Source organism: Rhodamnia argentea, chromosome 5 (assembly GCF_020921035.1).
Source record: "Rhodamnia argentea isolate NSW1041297 chromosome 5, ASM2092103v1, whole genome shotgun sequence".
Lineage (NCBI taxonomy): Eukaryota > Viridiplantae > Streptophyta > Magnoliopsida > Myrtales > Myrtaceae > Rhodamnia > Rhodamnia argentea.
The window spans coordinates 4,990,411-5,009,281 of NC_063154.1; the positions used below are offsets into that span (position 1 = coordinate 4,990,411).

At 41.6% G+C, this 18,871-nt stretch overlaps 3 protein-coding genes across 10 annotated transcripts; 2 read left to right on the forward strand and 1 right to left on the reverse strand.

The window, feature by feature from the left end:
• The first annotated feature begins 5,004 nt into the window (after positions 1-5,004).
• Positions 5,005-6,954, forward strand: LOC115749771 (very-long-chain enoyl-CoA reductase). The gene is made up of 2 exons (XM_030686746.2): positions 5,005-5,493; positions 6,311-6,954. The coding sequence occupies exons 1-2, from the start codon at positions 5,182-5,184 to the stop codon at positions 6,779-6,781; spliced, it is 783 nt and encodes a 260-aa protein (XP_030542606.1). The 5' UTR covers positions 5,005-5,181; the 3' UTR covers positions 6,782-6,954.
• A 1,778-nt stretch (positions 6,955-8,732) lies between these two features.
• On the forward strand, positions 8,733-13,934 carry LOC115749732 (sucrose-phosphatase 2-like). 6 transcript variants are annotated; one of them, XM_048278800.1, is made up of 9 exons: positions 8,734-9,178; positions 9,858-9,935; positions 10,012-10,311; positions 10,511-10,612; positions 10,733-10,927; positions 11,007-11,297; positions 11,872-12,058; positions 13,610-13,656; positions 13,774-13,934. In XM_048278800.1, the coding sequence occupies exons 2-9, from the start codon at positions 9,876-9,878 to the stop codon at positions 13,873-13,875; spliced, it is 1,284 nt and encodes a 427-aa protein (XP_048134757.1). In that variant the 5' UTR covers positions 8,734-9,178; positions 9,858-9,875; the 3' UTR covers positions 13,876-13,934. The 6 variants fall into 6 exon arrangements, with proteins under 6 accessions (XP_048134758.1, XP_048134757.1, XP_030542574.2 ...); XM_030686714.2 differs by having other exon boundaries at positions 8,734-8,954; XM_030686706.2 differs by having other exon boundaries at positions 8,734-8,944; positions 9,838-9,935.
• A 440-nt stretch (positions 13,935-14,374) lies between these two features.
• On the reverse strand, positions 14,375-18,515 carry LOC115749682 (titin homolog). 3 transcript variants are annotated; one of them, XM_030686621.2, is made up of 8 exons: positions 18,246-18,515; positions 17,030-17,600; positions 16,663-16,829; positions 16,401-16,515; positions 16,218-16,316; positions 14,805-16,138; positions 14,602-14,670; positions 14,375-14,518 (listed from the first exon to the last, which is right to left on the reverse strand). In XM_030686621.2, exons 1-8 carry the CDS (start codon positions 18,357-18,359, stop codon positions 14,504-14,506), a joined length of 2,484 nt encoding a protein of 827 aa, XP_030542481.1. In that variant the 5' UTR covers positions 18,360-18,515; the 3' UTR covers positions 14,375-14,503. The 3 variants fall into 3 exon arrangements, with proteins under 3 accessions (XP_030542481.1, XP_030542473.1, XP_048134754.1); XM_030686613.2 differs by having other exon boundaries at positions 14,602-14,673; XM_048278797.1 differs by lacking the exon at positions 14,375-14,518 and having other exon boundaries at positions 14,555-14,679; positions 16,663-16,823.
• Positions 18,516-18,871: the final 356 nt, after the last annotated feature.

An 18,871-nucleotide genomic window follows, 5' to 3' on the forward strand; every position in this document is an offset into this window, starting at 1 on the left:
CCGTGATGGCTGCGTCGTAGATTTCACGAATGACATAGAAAAAGTAGCCTGAGTGTTCTCAAGAGCCAATCTCGAGCCTCACGAGTAAACCAATACGTGCTCTGCCTCCACCTAAATATAAGAAAAAAAATTTCACGAGGGGCAAGTGAACACAGGTAAAGCCATGGCATCAGAAAGTTAAGCAAAAGAATCGAACGTATGGTTATTAAACCGCCTAGGACTACTTACGTATCCTGTCGACGCGCGTTCTGTTGACGTTCGTGTTGTCGTGCTGGCTGAGTTCTTATTATCCACTAATCGGTTTCAGCCCAGGTGCACTTCCTGTTCACCACATACCACGATTCCAATTGAAACCAAACTCACCACCCAACTAGTAAACGGTCATCTCGGCTGCAGAGAAACACGCTAGAGAAGGGACGGTTATGTCGACAATACTGCGTAATTTCATATACCCACCGCCTCCGTTGCTGCTCACGACGGCCATGTCAGTGGTGAGCGTGGCCTCGATGGTCAATGGGGGCTTGTCGGAGGCGAGAGGAGTTCACCAGCAGTACTCCAAGTTCGCCCTCACACCCTGCAAGAAAGTCCCGAGCAGGAGCGGGATGTTGCTCCTCTATTCGCCGCCTTTCCTTGCGGGCGTCGCTTCCTTCTTGATCTTCCCCGACGGGGGCCTCAGGTTCCTGGTCCTACGATCAGCCATCTGCCTCCATTTCTTCAAGAGAATCCTCGAGGTAAAGGCTAAACTTCTCTCTTTTCTATTGCTTCTCCAAAGCAATCCTCAAGGCCGTTTGGTTTCTGACATTTATGAGCACGTTTTTGGTTTGTGTTCCGAAGAAGGTCATGTCAACGCGCGCTTCAGAGGAATAATCGTTGAGCACACATGTGCCCCGAGTCACTCTTTACTGTAGTGATATGAAACCCTTGCTTGTTGATAACATATTTGGTACAAGAAAGTTACGAGATATGCGGAATCGAATCCCCGTGTTCTCGTTCCAAACTGTGAGACGTTAAAATGTTTTATCAATCTGCATTTTGCGGCTTCAATTACGACTTGAAAACCCTTTTCGAAGTGTCATAAAATGCATTTTTAGGGCAACTCTTTTCGGTTCTCAAATGAAAATAAAACGGCGAATCCGGCAGAACTAAACTGGCCTAAGCTTCTGTTTCGCTTATACCTTCTTGAGCAAATTCATTTCAACCAAGAAACTTCATCTCAGGTCTTGTTCGTTCACAAGTTTAGTGGAGGAATGGGCGTGGACTCCATGGTCGTCATCTCTCTCAGCTACTTCCTCTCAACCGCGACATTGATCTACTCGCAACACCTGTCCCAGGGTCTGCCCGAGCCCCCGGTGGACCTGCTCTATCCAGGGATCGCGCTATTCCTGATCGGGATAGCTGGCAACTTGTACCACCATATCCTCCTCTCCAGACTGAGGCAAGAGGGTGACAGAGACTACAAGATCCCCAAGGGTGGCCTGTTTGGCTGGGTCATTTGCCCACACTACCTCTTTGAGGTCATAGATTTTGTGGGGATTACGTTCATTTCCCAGACAGTTTTTTCTTGTTCCTGGTCTCTGGGCATATTTTTCTACTTCCTGGGCAGGAGCTATGCCACTAGGAGGTGGTACACTTCCAAGTTTGAGGACTTTCCTGAAGATGTCAGGGCTCTTATTCCATTCATCTTCTGAATTGGTAGAGAGTGGTGATCGGAAGAACACTGGTTCAAAGGGATTATTTTTTAGGAAAAGAGTCATGTACAGGCTTACACCTGATGTCTCATTCGAGTACATATGAATGTTCCGAGCTGCTAGATATATTGATGGCATCATTTACCTTATCTTTTTTTTTTGGTCCAAATCATTTACCTTATCTAGGATCTACTCAATTAAGGAAATAAATGATAATTACCGAAACCCTCGATATTTTGGCATCGTTACACAATAATCCCTGAATTTTGAAAAGTTTGAGATTACCGTCCTTCGCTTTGCCACCATAATACACTTTCCCCAAACTTTGTGAAGGTACAGATTATCGCCTCTCTATTATGCCTATTGTTGCAATCGTTAGCTTTTTCTATCTGCACAACCGTCAAATATCACATGAAAATGGAGCTGTTCAATTTTTTCGACAAAAAGGCGGGCTCTATTACATGGTCCAGAAAGTTAAAAGAATGGAGAGGACGCATGGTTCATGAAGTTGACAAAATTCGATAGAACCGTACTAAAGTTCCGGTAAAATGAAAAATGAGTTAAATCTACTTTCATGTAATACTTATCGGCTAAGCAGAGGGAAAACTAGCGACTGAAACAAAAGTCAAAGTTTAGAGGAGTAATCTGTGATTTGTCAAAGTTCTTGGACTATTATGCAATGGGGCCAAAACTGAGGGAGATAGTACGTAACTTCTCAAAGTTGGGGAAAAATTGTGCGACTGTACTTAAGTTTAGGGAAATCTTAAGCATGACATAGTCAAGTTGTGTTACTTGAGATCCAGTATGGATCTCATGCTTTCTAGTCTACTGGACTGGCAAGCAGGTATATACCATCTTCAGTGCCCCGTCTTCAAGAGTATTCTCATTGCCTATCGCTTTCCATCTCTAATCTTATCTTAGTATCCCTCCCGATTCGCATTGTTTGCTTCGTTTGATTCGTCTCGCTACGTCATGGTTTGATGATATTCCTCTACCGTTCTCCCCCAAGCAGGAATCCCCGAAAACAACAAAGTGGGAATCTGTGTGTCGGCCTGGTATTTGGTTGACATTCATTCGCCCTTACAAAGAGTTCCGACTGGTGTTAATTGTTCCGATATTTGAAGAATCTAAATCACGTGCCAATTGTGCATGATAGGATCTAGGAGGAGTGCGTCGTCGGGAGTGTGCTTGGTGAATGATTAACCATCTCATGGCTTACTAGTTGCTTTGTTCCTGGAATTTCCTTTAACCTGGGCTGAACTTTATTTCTGGGAATGGAGTGATCGAGTATGTTTGAGCTCCGTCAGATTTATGATAGTATTCTACGACAAGCATTTCATTTTTTTCTCATCATGGGATATCTGAGAACTGAACAGATGAAATTGGGTGGTTGTTGAGAGGAAATTGAATTGTTCAGGAACAGTTGCATTGTTTAAAAAACCATGCATTTTCTGCGTAAGACAATGATGGCGTGCTTGAAAGTTTCAAACAATGAAGACTGTGATCATAGTTTGCAGCTAAAGGACATAAAACAATGAGGGAATAAGTACACCATGAGTGCCATAACTTGTGTACGGCGTTTACTTGAGTGCCATAACTTTCAAAACGTTCACTTGAGTGCCATAACTTTCAAATATCGTTCATTTGAGTGTTACGTCAGCTTTTTCGGCAAGCCACGCCAGCTTTTTCGCTGTGCCACGTTAGCGTTCCGATGCTCATGTCGGCGATGGCACTCAAGTGAACGATTTTTGAAAATTATGGCACTTAAGTGAACGTTTTAAAAATTATGGTATTCAAATGAACGCTGTACAAAAGTTATTGATACTAATAGTGTGCTTGTCCCAACAGTGAGACACTTTCGGTAGAATAATGAACTACCGTGTTTTGAATTCATGTTAATTTTACTGTCTTGGAGAGCTGTTGTCCCGTACTCGGACGGTTACTGTTGTTGCCTACTTGTAGAGTTTGTGAAAATATTGGATCGGCTTGGTGGTGCTGCACGCATCATGATAGTAGCGGATCTCGACTTTACCATGGTCGGTAGCTTTTCCTGCCTGTTGCCCATCAATTTCATTCCCCTATCGACTCTCAGAAGTCATGATCATGTCTCTGCGAACTGAAATCATGTGTGGTGAATCTGTAGAGTGCGCAACCTTGCTAGGTATACCACTCTTAGATATGCGGAAGATTTGTGGTGATAATACGAGAGAAATGTAATAAAAAACTCAAGATAAACTCGTTATACTAAACCGCAGTAAAAGTATAACACTCGTGAATTATCTCGTATAACTATTACAATCTATTCTCTCACGACACACTCTAAAACTCTAAAAAAAAATGAAGTCTTTCTCTCCATGTGAGAAAGCTTGAAAAAACAACATTCAAGACTAGCGTGAAAGAAAAAGTTCGCCGCTTGCACTTCACCGCCAATGAAAGAAATAAAATTGGACTTGATCTTCTCTTCAAGGTGGTCCATCCATTTTGCCGACTTCGAGTGTGAAAATGAGCTGCTGCACCTTTTTTTCAAGCCAAAGTGCAAGTTCTCAATTTGGACTTAATTTGCTTTCTTTTTTGACTTTTCAACTGCTTGCTACACGAAGGCTTCTAGTTGCCATCATCATGTCAATTACTAGAGTCTCGGTTAAGACCTAAAGTCCAGTTAAGACTTTTCTCTCTCTTATATTAGGTGTTGGACTCCAACAGAATCAATGGAACCGAATCATGAATGGGAGTGTTGTCTGAATCAGAAACGGAACCGCGATGTGGCCACCGGAGAAACAGAAAAATTTCGTGGACTTACTCCTCAGGTGCTGTATTCTAACTCAATTTTTAGTTGGCTGCTCTTTTCAAGGTGTATTGAAAGATCTGGGGTGGGATGGTACCACTGTAAACATCATTGCAAAGGAGCTCCTGTTCTATTCATTGTGAAATGCTTATCTAAAGAAGATAACAGAGAGTGTAAAACATCCATAGAGATTTGTCGAGGAAGACAAGTTTTATCAGGACGGGCACGAGAAGCACCGATGCCTACATATGTTTCAGCAAACTGAGAAGCGGCAACGGAGAAGAAGGTCACACCAGATGTTATCAACTGCATTTGGCCGGTGGTTGAATAGTCATAATGCCAATGTTAGGTAACCATTGAAAGTTCCATCATTGTTTGTTAGTATTAATTAATAACCCATCTTTTCTCTAGAAATTACTTGAGTACCTTCCTTTTTCTTTCCATTCACCTCTACTAAAATACAAAGTAGGGGAAGAAATAATTCATCGATGTTTCAGTCAATGACGAAGAACTATTCCCCACGACGTCACATGGGATACGGAATCGAATTGTATACAATAGAAGGTGGTTGGAGCATTTTATAAGAAGGGTATAGAGTTGCATATGGCTAATAGATTGTCAACTTGTATATTTCAGCGCACTTGTAATTCCTGTTGATCACATCGAAGAGTCATCATCTCAGCTGCAGAAAAACACGCTAGAGAGGCGATGGTGATATCGACCATACTGGATTTCGTGTTCCCGCCGCCTCCGTCGGTGTTCACGACGGCCATGTCGGTGGTGAGCGTGGCCATGCTGGCCTATCTGGGCTTGTTGGAGGCGAGAGGAGTTCACCTGCAGTACTCCAAGTTCAGCCTCGCTCCCAACAAGAAAGTCCAGAGCAGGACCGGGATGTTGCTCCTCTACTCGCCGGCTTTCCTCGCGGGCCTCGCTTCCTTCTTGATCTTCCCCGACGGGGGCCTCAGGTTCCTGATCCTACGGTCAGCCATCTCCCTCCATTTCTTCAAGAGAATCCTGGAGGTAAAGCTGCACTTCTCTCTTTTTCTATTGCTTCTCCCAACCCTCAAGGCAGCTGTTTGCTTTTTAGAAATGTTATTGGTACAAGAAACTTATAAGACATGTCCTAATCCAATCCTCATGTTCTTGGTCGAAATCGTAAGACATAAAATTGTGTTATCAGTCTGCAGTTTGCAGATTTGATTCCAACTTTGAAAACCCGTCTCGAAATGTTGAAAGATGCATTTTTAGGACAACTCCTTTCAGTTCTCAAATAAAAATGAAACAACGAATGCGGCGGAACTAAAGACGCGCTTGATAATATTTTTGATTCTCTGTTCTTTTGTACCCCAAAATAGTGATTTTTTGTTCCTAGGAACGGAAACAAGAATAAAAAAAAATAGATTCTTTATTATCGAAAACAAAAAAAGAAACAATGTCATTTTAGAAAAACAAGCTTAGTGTAACTTAATGCTCATCTTTACAATCATGAGCCCACTGCCCTCGTCATCGCCGCCGCCGCCGCCGCTAGTCTCTAGTCACCGATCGTCGCTGCAGCTCGTCGGTCCCTGCCACCTCCACTAACATTTTTGTAATTAAATAAAAAATTGGAAATTGAAATTCTTATAATTGTACCGTACACTTTTTTGTTCTTTTTCTGTTCCGAGAGTATAAATTTTGTACAGTTGCCAAACGAATTCTTCTACTCAGAAACTGTTCCCAAAAATATAAAATTATTTCTGCTCAGAAATTATTCCCAAGAACAGAAACTGGCCTAAGCTCCTGTTTCGCTCTTATAGTTTTCTCAAGCAAATTCATTTCAACCTAAACTTTTTCCCAGGTGTTGTTCATTCACAAGTTTAGTGGAGGAATGGGCGTGGGCTCCATGGTGGTCATCTCTCTCATCTACTTCCTCTCAACCGCGACGTCGATCTACTCGCAACACCTATCTGAGGGTCTGCCCGAGCCCCCGGTCGACCTGCTATATCCGGGGATAGCGCTATTCCTGATCGGGATAGCCAGCAACTCGTACCACCATATCCTCCTCTCCAAGCTGAGGAAAGAGGGTGAGAGAGAGTACAAGATCCCCAAGGGTGGACTGTTTGGCTGGGTCATTTGTCCACACTACTTGTTTGAGGTCATAGCTTTTGTGGGGATTTCCTTCATTTCCCAGTCAGTTTATTCTTGTTCCTGTTCTCTGGCCATATTTTTCTACCTTCTGGGCAGGAGTTACGCCACTAGGAGGTGGTACACTTCCAAATTTGAGGATTTTCCTGAAGATGTCAAGGCTCTTATCCCATACATCTTCTGAACCGATGAGAGTAGTGATTGGAAAGACACTAATGTGTTCGTTTTTCTGTTTTGGGTTTGCTCTTGGGAATTTGCATTATGTTGCTTGCAGATCTGGTTCGTCGATTTGTATCTTATGGAAGAGTCATATACAAATACCTGATGCTCCGTTCTAATAGGATTGACTTATATGAATGTTCCAAGCCCTTGATAATAAGCGTGTCTAAAAGAACTGAAGAAAACATTTGTCCACTCCTGGCTCTGATGATTCTTCGTGATGACTAGAGGCAAACGTTTCACCTATTGAACTTGTTTCCTATTTTCACCGATAGGCACGCGGTCCTACTGATAAAGGGATTGAGGAGGTGAGGACACTAGCATCATAGGTAAGGAGTTCGAATCCCGCGCTTTGTAAATAGACAGAGCAAAAGTCCGAGAGAGGAGGATTAAAGACAAAACAAATAAATTTTTTTTTTGTTCCTTGTCTTTATGCATTCAGCCAACATAACAAGGAATGAGCCATGAAGTTGAAATGGGAAAAATACTAAAAAAGTTCTAAACTTATTGTATTGATGCCAATTGAGTTTTAAATTTTTTAATTAGACCAATTTAGTCTGAAACATTTTGCATTTATGTTAATTGAGTCCATATAGCCAATTTAACCGAAAATCGCTAACGTGAACGTCGGATGTCCTATGTGGTGCGACCGACACCGACGTGGACAAAATTTCAAATTATTTATTAAATAACAAAATTTCAATTATATTTATTATTTCTTCCTTTCATTTTGTCCGGCGAGGGTTGCCCGCACTAGGCAAGGGCCAGCAAGCCCTCGTCGGCGGCAAACGAGGCTACAAAGGCCATTTTCCGGGGTCTCGTGGCCCCATCGGCTCCGGGTGAGGGTTTGCGGGCTGTCGCCCGGTGATTGGCGAGGGCTTGCTGACCCTTGTCTAGCAGCTAGTGACCCTTACTAGCCACAATGAAAGGAAAAAAAGAAGAAGAAGAAGAAGAAGAGAAAGACAAAAATTTAAAATTTAATTTTTTTAAAAAAAATTATTTAAAATGTCCAAATTAACGTCGGTTGCGCCACATAGGATAGTCAGTATCCGTGTCAACAATTTCTTGGTAAAATTAACCAAATAGACTTAATTGATACAAACACAAAAGGTTTGGAATTAAATTCGTTCGGTTGACGGGTTTATGATAGAATTAGTATCAATGCAATAAGTTTATGACTTTTTTGGCGTTTTTTCAAGTTGGAAATGAAATGCATCAGTAAAGAGCAAAGCAAATACGAGGCAGTTTTGGGTTGTATTTTGCATTCTTGATTGAACAAGGACGGGACGGGACAGGAGAGACCATCCGATTTCTGCCATTCATTCGTTATTTGGTGGAGATCCAAGTCCCAAAGATGGTACAAAGTTTGTTTTTTTGGTCGAATGTTTCATTTCATATGAAAAAAAGTACATAACCTCAAGATAAATATGCAAATCCTATAAAATAACTAAAACAAATAAAGTTGAAAAGTGAATCAACTTGGTACACTTTGCAGAAACTCACTCATTCCACAAAGATCGATCCGTTGTAGCATCGAAGCACAAACGGTGGCCGATCACCGAATCTTGGAGCAACATAAGTGATGGGCAAATACTGAGAAATCTCTCTATAATAACTACGGTTTTACCAAAAGATGATGCGCGCCTAGGTTCAGTATCCCCACACCGTTACCGTATGGAGAACAGAGTTTATATCTGAGTTGCATTGAACAAGGGGGACGTTATTGGAAGTTTTGGTAAAAGAAAGAGTAAATCCATTTTCGGTTAATACTTAATATTTGGCAAATGAAAGAGTAAATTCAGAAAGGTAGTCTATTATTTTTGAAAGCTCTGGAGTTATTGTATAATGTGGTCCAAGTTGAAAGAATAATCAGTGACTTTTGAGTTGTGGTATTGTCCACTGACCAGTAAGCACTGAGCAGGTATATTCCATCTTCAGTTCCCCGTTTCCAAGAACACTCTCGTTGCCTTATCGCTTTCCGTCTCTAATCTTATCCTTGCTCCAGTTCTTCTTCGCTCCCCTTTCGCATTGTCCTCTTCATTCTATTCTTCTCGCATGATCGCATCGTGGGGTCGTCCCCTGATGTTCCCGGACCGTTCTCCGAAGCAGAAATCCCAGAAGAAAACAGGTGGGTATCCATGAGTGGACATTCATTTGCCCCTTACAAACAGTTCCGTCCGGTGTCGAATTTCCGATTTTTCGAAGGATCGGAATCCCCTGTCGGATGCTTCTTTTGGGTTCTTCTGATTTGGGTCTCAGAGTATTGTGCATGGAAGTAGCTAAGGAAGAACCAAGAACATCTTATTTGCATTTTAGTACATGAAGCTACGGTGTGCTGTGCGCGTAACCACCATAAAGAAAGTTTTTTTTTTTTTCTTTATTCTGCTACGAAACCCATCTGGCTACCTTTGAGAAAATTCTAGTCGAAGTGGCTATGCATTTGATCCTTCTCTAAAAGCAGCTTAATCCGCCTACCGTGCATTATAGATTCTCTGAGTAATGCGTTGTTGGGAGTGGGTTAGCGATTGATTAACCATCTCGTGGTTACTAGTTGCTCTGTTGCTGGAATTTCAGCAGGCTGGACTTTATATGTGGGAATGGAACAACCGAGTTTGTTTGCGCTCTGTCAGATTATAAGTCGCGTATGATAGTATTCTACTACAAGCATTTCATTTTTCTCATCACGAGATGTCTGAGAACATAGCTGGATGAAATTGGGCAGTAGTCGAGAGTAAATTGAATTGTTCACAAACAGTTTGCGTTGTAAAAATCCATGCATTTCCTACATAAGACATTCATGGTGTGCTTGAAGTTTGAGATGATGAAGACTTGATCATAGTTTGTAGCTAAAGGATATAGAACATGGAAGTCGCTTCCTCCTGTAGGATAATGCACTATCCCATTTTCGTTTGAATTTCCAATCTTTACGAAATATGAATCAGTTTTTGTTAATTTACAGTCATCGGGAGCTTTTGTTCTGTTTAGGCTTTGGGATTTGTTTACTAATTCCACTAGCGGTAGCTCTTGTTGCCTACTTATAGAGTTGGTGCGTGAAAGTAATGGATCGGCTTGATGGTGCTGCACGCCTCTTGATAGTATCGGATCTTGACTTTACCATGGTAGGTAGCTTTTCTGCCTGTTTCACATCAGTTATATTTTCCTTCTTGTTGATAGAATTGAGATATTTCATTGCAGGTTGATCATCTTGATCCAGAGAACCTCTCTCTTCTTAGGTTTAATGCTCTGTGGGAAGCTTTCTACCGTGATAATTCTCTGCTAGTCTTCTCCACTGGAAGGTCACCAACAAGTTACAAGCAGTTGAAAATCAAGAAGCCTTTACTGACTCCTGATGTCACGATCATGTCTGTGGGAACTGAAATCATGTATGGCGAGTCAATGGTACCGGATGCTGAGTGGGAGAGTTATCTGAATCAGAAATGGAACCGTGATGTAGTCACAGGAGAAACAGCAAAGTTTCCTGAACTTACTCCTCAGGTATGTATTCTAGCTAAAGATTGCTTGCTGGTTTACCAGATAGGTTCTTGAGCTTCCTGAGCTCTTGAACAATATATACATACTATATGTGTTTCTCCACAATTAAAGTTGGCAACACCCAACTTAAAGTCAGAAACTGTTGTCCGTGATAGGATTAACCTTTCTCTCTATTTTTGACAACCGCTGGACTGAAATTCAGCCAGAAATAGACCAACGGCCTCACAAGGTCAGCTTTTATGTGGAGAAGGACAAAGCCATGAAAGTTATGAAAGATCTTGCAGAATGTCTAGAGAAATATGGGGTAAGAATGAAAATATATTCAGATCTGCAATATGAGAAATCCAATGTCATACCAGAATTGCTCTGGATTTTGTTTAATCATGTAGAATCGTATTAATTTGGAATTGTATTTGATTGACAGCTAGATGTGAAAATAGTTTACAGCAGTGGAATTGCTTTAGATGTATTGCCTCAGCGTGCTGGAAAGGGACAGGCACTTGCTTATTTGCTTAAGAAGTTCGAAGCTAAGGGACGTGTCCCTTCCAATACTCTTGTTTGTGGTGACTCTGGAAATGATGCTGAGCTATTCACTGTCCCTGCAGTACATGGTGTGATGGTAAGTAGCATTTACTAGTTTTAGTCTAAAATCAGAGTCCTAGTAGTGAATCACATGGTGTAACTCCTACCACATGCAGGTCAGCAATGCACAGGAGGAATTATTAGAGTGGTGCTCAGAAAATGCAAGGAATAGCCATCAAATTACTCATGCAACTGAGAGATGTGCTGCTGGAATCATCCAAGCGATTGGGACTTTTAGTCTCGGTCCAAATGTTTCTCCAAGGGACATACAGGACTTTCTGAAATGCACAGATGAAATATGCAATCCTGGTCATGAAGTAGTGAAATTTTATCTGTACTATGAGAGATGGCGACGTGGTGAAGTTGAGAGGTCCGACCATTTTATTAATAATTTAAGATTACTCTTTGTAAGTTTGTTCCACCTTTTCCCCCAAATTCTGCTTCCACTGCATTTGTTGGGGTACACTCAGCAAAAGTCTGACCTCGTGTCTCCACAATCTAGCATCTTTATTTAAAGCTAATTAACCAATAAAGGTAAAAGGAATCGTGGCAGTAGAAAACACATGGTTTTAAGCTGATATGAGAGGAATTATGCATTCTCCTCCATTTATTAAGACTTCAAATGGAAAGAATAAACATGTCCTTCATGTATATCATGCCACAGCAGGCAAAACTGGAAAAGTGAGCTTTAGTTGTCACTTATCAGTCTGGCATCCTAGTCAATTCTGTTTACTGCAATTAAGAAAAAATGTATCTTCTCCTATAGGTCAAAATTTTTCTTGATTCTACAGTAATTTCAAGATGCTGAGGCTCACCAACACGAAAACTACATGTCCTATTTTTTTAGCTCACATGGCATCTCATATTGCATGTTCTGGGCCTATTACCTCATTTTGCTTCTGGGAGATCAATTTATCTTCAAATTCTGAAAGTTTTGTCATTTTACTTGGTGAAAGAAAAGTTTACTTATTTTCTGTGCAGAATTCACTGGGTACTTTTGTGCATCCTTCTGGAATAGAGATTCCTTTCTCCCAGTGCATAGATGTGTTGGCCAACTCATATGGAGATCAGCTGGGAAAGCAGTTTCGAGTATGGGTTGATAGAGTTTCTGTAGCTCAAATATGTTCAGACACATGGCTGGTGAAATTTGATAAGTGTGAATTATGTGGTATGATACTCATTTCTAACCATTCTTCCGTTTACATGTCGTTATGTATTCTTATCTGATTCCAGTCGACACGATCTGGACTCAGGACCTATGTAGTGCCTGGGAAGCATAAAAGCCAAGAGGCTAACTAGGGGTAGAAATTGCTTGATTGGAGCTTGGCTACACTGAACTCGAATTCTAACCTTGTGTTGTCTCTCTAGATCACCTGACATTGATACTTCATCCACAATTGGAAGCACTCCCTCAGTTTTGAGTAGTGTTTGATTACCTGAAATATGCTTGGCATAACCTTGAAGTCTATGGTTTACCTAAAATAGAGCATTTAATACATGTCATTTTGTCACCTAAGCACACTGTCAGTTGGAAATTGAGCTTGTGTCTTAGCTTCATTTTAGTATGCAAAACGGTGAATAGGTGTATTTCAAGTAGGCTTGATCTCGGTTTACAGCGGGAAAAGAATTGCAGCTTCATTCAACCTGACTGATCATGTACTGGCGAAGCTTTTTAAACCAAGTTGACCGCTAAAAGGCTGACGGTGTAGACACTCACCATAATATTGACTTCTAGGCTTGGTAAGACAGCTTTGGAATGTAATTTTCTTGAAGGTCATAGAAGAAATCAATTCTAGACACTAATACAATTAGATATGCACTCATAGAAAAACTTGGGATTCGCGATCCCAGGTAAGATCGGTTCAGTATAGGAAGGGCTCTTGCACAAACTGTACTTCATTCCTAACATATATAGTTTGGCCCCAAATCTAAGTGGTACTGTAACTCCATTTGTTTCAGGTTAGCATAAGTTTGCTAAGGTTCTTGATTAAATTGCTGAAGCTTTAACTGACTATGATACTGTTACTCCATTTGTTTCAGGTTAGTATAAGTTTGCTAAGATACTTGATTAAATTGCTGAGATACTTTGATTAAACTGACTGATCATGTACTGGTGAAGCTTTTTAAACCAAGTTGACCGCTAAAAAGCTGATGCTGTAGACACTAACCATAATATTGACTTCTAGGCTTGGTAAAACGGCTTTGGTATGTAACTTTCTTGAAGATCATAGAAGAAATCAATTCTAGACACTAATACAATCAGATATGCACTCATAGACAAACTTGGAATTCGCGATCCCGGGGAAGATCGGTTCGGGATAGGAAGGGCCGTTGAACAAACTGTACTTCGTTCTTAACGTATGTAGGTTGGCCCCAAATCTAAGTGGTACTGTAACTCCATTTGTTTCAGGTTAGTATAAGTTTGCTAAGATACTTGATTAAATTGCTCTTATTTATTTGAACGATCATCTGGATACATTCTCCAAGGTCAGTTTTGCAAAACAGTATTAATGAGAACTCATGTGACTACAGTCTACAAATTGATTGACAATTGCGTGGTTACTTGGGGTAGTGGCTAATTAAGCCACCAAGATGGATAAATAGATGGTAGTGACATGTGACAGCAACAATTCTATCTTGTCAAATGTGATGCTTTCTAGAAGAAATTAGTTCAATAGCTCTACCTGAAATTCATCTTCAATATTCAATCATTTTGCAGGCAAAGATAGAGAATGCCGTGTGACAACAGTCTTGCTCACTTCAAGGGTATGGCTGAATGAATGCCATTGATTTGTGCTTCATCATCCCATGATCTTAACAATGATTAAGATTCTATTGAGAATCTTTATTGCAGTAACTAAGCCCTTTTTTCATGAAATTCAGCATGCCGAACTTCCAGGTGGATTTATGTGGATCTACATGCATCAGACTTGGTTGGACGGCTCGTTCTTAGGGAGGGAGGACCAAAGACCATGGCTTTTCTGAATGCCCACATATAGAGCAAATCCATCAACTCGAGCTCAATCTGACAACAGTAATCTGCTGCAGGGCCCCTTAGGTTGGAGGCGTATTACCCGCCAATAAAGAAGCTTCTATTATATCCATGAGAATTCGGGAGGATATCAGAAGCAAGTATAAAATCTAATATGCTGAGGAAAGAAAGATACAGAATTTACATGAGAAAGTGATTGAACGATGGTTGAAGATGGTTGGATCTTTCTGTAAGGCTGCTGGGGCAAGTTTGTGATGCAAAGAAAATGTATCTTTTGTGAAGCTATTGAATTTTTCTTATCCTGGAGGAAGCCAGCGTTCTCATCCACAAAACATGGAGAGGCCTGGAAAAATTAGTAAACAGATAAAAATTGGATGGCGCAAAGTCAGGGGGCCTGGAAAAATTAGTCTCTTCATACTTGACATAGACTGGGTGGGATCTAAAAATGTTGCACGTTAATTGATGAACTTTTAGGAATTGAAAAATTTCCGCAATCAGAATGGTCTTCATTTGATTCTTATTACATCGGAAAAGAAACTCAATAGAGGCAAACCGAGGTTTGCACCCTCCAGATAAAGAAAAAGTCCTCGCAAAATCACATACATCCCCAAAACCATAGATTCAGTTACCCTCTCCCTCACCCAGAGCCATTTGGTTTTCTGATGACAGCACTCGCAAAGCTGGTCTCGCACTCCCCAATAGATTCAGTTACCCTCTACCTCACTCAGAGCCATTTGGTTTTCTGATGACAGCACTCGCAAAGCCGGTCTCGCACTCCCCAATTGTTGCTGCTGCAGCTGAACATTTGCGAAACTGTTAATCATTATGATGTGCTCAACATTTAGGAAACAGTTAATCCAATGATACATTGTTACCAAACCACAAAGCAAATAGAAAACATCACCAAGTAAAATCAGCATACCTCAGTGGCATCTTTCTTCCTTTCGGTTTCAGGCATTCCTGATCTTTCCTTGAACATCTTTTTCAACTGCCTGAGGCTCTTCTTTTGCAAGGACTCCAGCACTCTATCCTCATCTCTACTCTTCCCTTCATCGCTCTTCTTTTTCGCCTTCTCTGTGTTTGGCTCAACTTTTCTGCCACTCTTCTGCATATTCTCTTTGTCGTCACCTAGCAAAGTGGTCATCTTTCTTGGTGCGGGCTGCTTCTTGCTTGATGACTTCACTTGCCCAGGGAGCTCAAGCAGTAGCTGGTCATCTGCTACTGCTAATGGGGAGCGTGGACTGTCCATGTTCTCTTTGTTATTGTCCAGTTTATTAGCCATCTTTCTGACCGTGGACTGCTTCTTACTGGATGACTTCGCCAGCACAGGAGACTTTGGCAGTCGGTCAGCTGTCAACAGGGAAAGCGTAACTTTACCATTCGCAGCAAGAGGAGAACGTGTGCTAATTTTGCTCACAAAAATTGGAGTCTTGTCTGCAATGTCAGATGGAGGCAATTCACAAGTACCTTCGACAAACTCCATTTCTGGCATCACATGAAGATCAACTAGCTCTTGAAGATCAGCATATCCTTGAATGTCTGCTGCATTCACTTCTGATGAATTTGCAGCCGCAGAAGCTTCAACCAATGATTTGTGCCACTCACGGACTTCCATGGCGAACTCTTCTGATTCAATCAAATCGACTTCAGCCAATTGCTCATCCTCATGCTTCTCTGTCTGAATTATTGGACTAACAAGACAAGGAGACATCAACTGGTCAAGCTTGATGCTTTCTTCTTGCTCAACAGGAGCACTGTCCCAAATTTCCAATTGGCTGGACATGGGAATTTCAACACCCGAATCATTGTCCCCAACTGGCTCCTGAATATCATCGCAGTGAGGGACTAATCGATCTGAGTTGGTCATAATATGAGGAACTAGTTTAGCAGAATCATCAGAGGTACAGATGATTGTCTCAGAAATACCAACTCCCTCATTATTTTCCACCATCTGCTGATGAGAGTTCTGCTCTTCGGGAAGTAACGAATTCATTAAACCATTTTTAACAGTTTCCTCATTATTGCCATCTTCCTCAAATTCCAGGATGTTTTCATTCAGTAGCTTCTCTTCTGTCATGGGTTTCACATCAATGTCGATATCATCACTTTGATTGTCCTCGCCAAAAGCTAATTCTTCTGAAACCTCTAGGTTCGTTGTCTCTTCTACAAGATGATCCTCAATCTCAGTAAAAGCATTGTGACCATCAGTTTGCACGGACGTGTCTAGTGGTGGCGCATCTTGGTTCAGCTTCGACACTACAGAGAAATTTGTATTGATTAGCATGACACTCGTGATTGCAGAAAATAATGTACCATATGCGATAAGTCGACTTACCAAGTAGATTATCATCCAACTGATCTGACTTCTCATCAAGGACATCATCTTTCAAATCAGAAGTGTCTACTGGTGGCGCATCTTGGTTCAGCTTTGACACTACAGAGGAATTTGTATTGATTAGCATGATACTCGTGATTGGAGAAAATAATGTACCAGAAAATATGTGATAACTCGACTTACCAAGTAGGTTATCATCCAACTGATCTGACTTCTCATCAAGGACATCATCCTTCAAATCAGAATCAGAAAGGGCACTCAGGCAATCAGATTTGCCACATTCAACTTCCAGGAGTACCTTGGAACTGAGATCTCCAATGCTACTGCTCTCCACATTCACATTCACATCACTTTCGAGTTCTCTTTCCTTCTCCTCCATTCCAGTTGACTCCTCAACAGGAACATTTGAATGATCGGGTTTCTCGGAACTCTCCTCTTCTGCAGCCTGGGAGCTGAGATCTCCAACGCAACTGCTCTCCACATTCACATTCACATGACTTTCGAGTTCTCTTTCCTTCTCCTCCATTCCAGTTGACTTCTCAACATGAATATTTGAATGATCGGGTTTCTCTGAACTCTCCTCTTCTGCAGCCTGGGAATCAGCATCTGCATTTATAGTGTGGCGCTAATCAGAACTATCATTCATTTGAATCTACGACTAAGTGACTGCTTTTACAAAGACGACCAAAAGAGTACCTACCAAGTGTCAACAGCAAGGAATAAACTATGATGAATAAAAAGTGTCATATGATTCCTAGCTCTATCCACTCATAACTCCTAAATCAATTTCATCCTTAAATTAGAACACCTACCAAGTGTATTCTTGTTCTCTTCAGTTTCTTCTAGGACTTCTTCTGATTCTTCTTTCAAACCCAGGTCATCCATTTTAATTGGCTCCACTTCTGAGGCTCTTTCCTCTGACAGCTTCAGTTCAGACATTGACTTCTCCAACAACCTCACTGACCTCCTTGTGCTGTATACCCTTGGCGCTGCAGATACTCGAGCCTTTCTCTGTGTGCTCTTCACTGTCGAAGACTTTGGCACAACTTGATTTTCTTCCTCGGTCTTCTCATCTCTCTTCATAGCCTCCTGTCTTCTCCGAGCCGAGGCAAGCCCGGCTCTTTTTCCAGTTATCGGCACAGCAGGAGTATCCGGCAGATTGACTTGTTTGTTCTCCTGATCTGCAACGTGCCTACTGCTCATCGCACTGCGACGAGCACGAGACATGGCCAGCGAGCTGTCGGGATCCTTTGCAGGTTTTGCTCTAGCCGAGGCTCGAGTTGCAGTTCGAGGAACAGCTGGAGTTTCGGGCGGAGCTTTCTCTGGCGATTGCATCGCATTGGTAGGTTCGGATGGATTTAGGAACTCTTCCAACCCCTCAACCTGTTGCAGAAATTGCCAGAAAAATACAAAAACCAGTTAGATGAAATCGGACAAAAACAAAAAAACATTCTCTCTCCACTCGAGTTTCAAGCAACATCATGCTATCGAAAATGACTCAACTGTGCTCAATATTAGATTCCATTAACAACATTCAACTATGGAAAATAAGATCTTGACTCATTATAGAAAGATCTGAGCTGCAAATGAATCAATTCATTCTCTTTTTGGTCAGTACAACCACAATAAAAACCACCAAACTGTTTGAAAAGTTCCCAGATTCTTCTTTTCAAAACATTCCTTCTCTAATCTCGTGATTCACCGAATCAGCCGGCAGCAAAATCGATGGCAATACACCATCGAATCATCTTGGAATCACAAAGCAGCAGCGAAATCAATGGAAATTCAATTACAACCTCAAAACTGTTTGAAAAGTTCCCAGATTCTCCTTTTCAAAACGTTTCTTCTCTAATCTCGTGATTCACCGAATCACCCTGCTGTTGATTCACTGAATCAGCCGGTGGCAAAATCGATGGCAATACGCCATCGAATCATCATCTGAATCACTATGAAGCGGAAAAATCGAAGGCAATACACCACCGAATAATCATCGGAGTAAACTAAGAATGAGAAGACATCGTTAATTACATGTTGGAGAGCAGTGAGGGCATCGGCCATGGCGACGTTGGTCATGTTGGCAGCGATCTTGTTCTTCTTGCACAGCACCTGGAGCTCCCTCCTCGACAGCGTGTGGAAGTCCATTTCGACTACGAGAAATCGCGACCGCAGATTCGGCGCCGAGGCAAGGGAGAGAGATTGGAGAAGATGGGAGAGAGCGTTTACTGTTCTAGTTCTGTAAAAAAATGGGAATCGCTTTGCGTTTGTCAAAACAAGGCGTTTTGGGCAATTTGCAGAGACCGGACGGTGTAGGGAGTATTTGTAGTCGTAGACGGGAGACAGACGTTGGAAACCCTAGGGGGAAAAATATGACCGTTGGAGCATGATTTGAAATTCGAAAATCGTCTTGACAATAAGGGGTAAAAAAAATCTTCTCAGTCGTGGACCTGTAGGAGACTGCCGCGTGTCACATGCCCCACCAATTCGTGCATGGGTAATTTTCCTTCGGGTCTTAGAACGAGGCTTGGGCCTTGGTATCGCTATGATATTCGGCCCAATTCAGAAAATAATTGTATAGAACAGTGAATTAATCGTTAAAGTAACAAACGGATAATTCATCCCTTATTTACGGATAATTCAAAAACCCCATAAGTTAA

Excerpts from the sequence above, each read along its gene's own strand:
- LOC115749771 (XM_030686746.2), top strand. The coding sequence starts at position 5,182 with ATGGTGATATCGACCATACTGGATTTCGTGTTCCCGCCGCCTCCGTCG. Across the intron at positions 5,494-6,310 it reads TCTTCAAGAGAATCCTGGAG|GTGTTGTTCATTCACAAGTT; the intron begins GTAAAGCTGCAC and ends ACTTTTTCCCAG.
- LOC115749732 (XM_048278800.1), top strand. The coding sequence starts at position 9,876 with ATGGATCGGCTTGATGGTGCTGCACGCCTCTTGATAGTATCGGATCTT. Across the intron at positions 10,613-10,732 it reads AATGTCTAGAGAAATATGGG|CTAGATGTGAAAATAGTTTA; the intron begins GTAAGAATGAAA and ends TTTGATTGACAG. Across the intron at positions 13,657-13,773 it reads CAGTCTTGCTCACTTCAAGG|CATGCCGAACTTCCAGGTGG; the intron begins GTATGGCTGAAT and ends CATGAAATTCAG.
- LOC115749682 (XM_030686613.2), bottom strand. The coding sequence starts at position 18,359 with ATGGACTTCCACACGCTGTCGAGGAGGGAGCTCCAGGTGCTGTGCAAG. Across the intron at positions 16,516-16,662 it reads TTGGAGATCTCAGCTCCCAG|GTACTCCTGGAAGTTGAATG; the intron begins GCTGCAGAAGAG and ends CTCAGTTCCAAG. Across the intron at positions 16,139-16,217 it reads GTTGGATGATAATCTACTTG|TGTCGAAGCTGAACCAAGAT; the intron begins GTAAGTCGACTT and ends ATTTCTCTGTAG.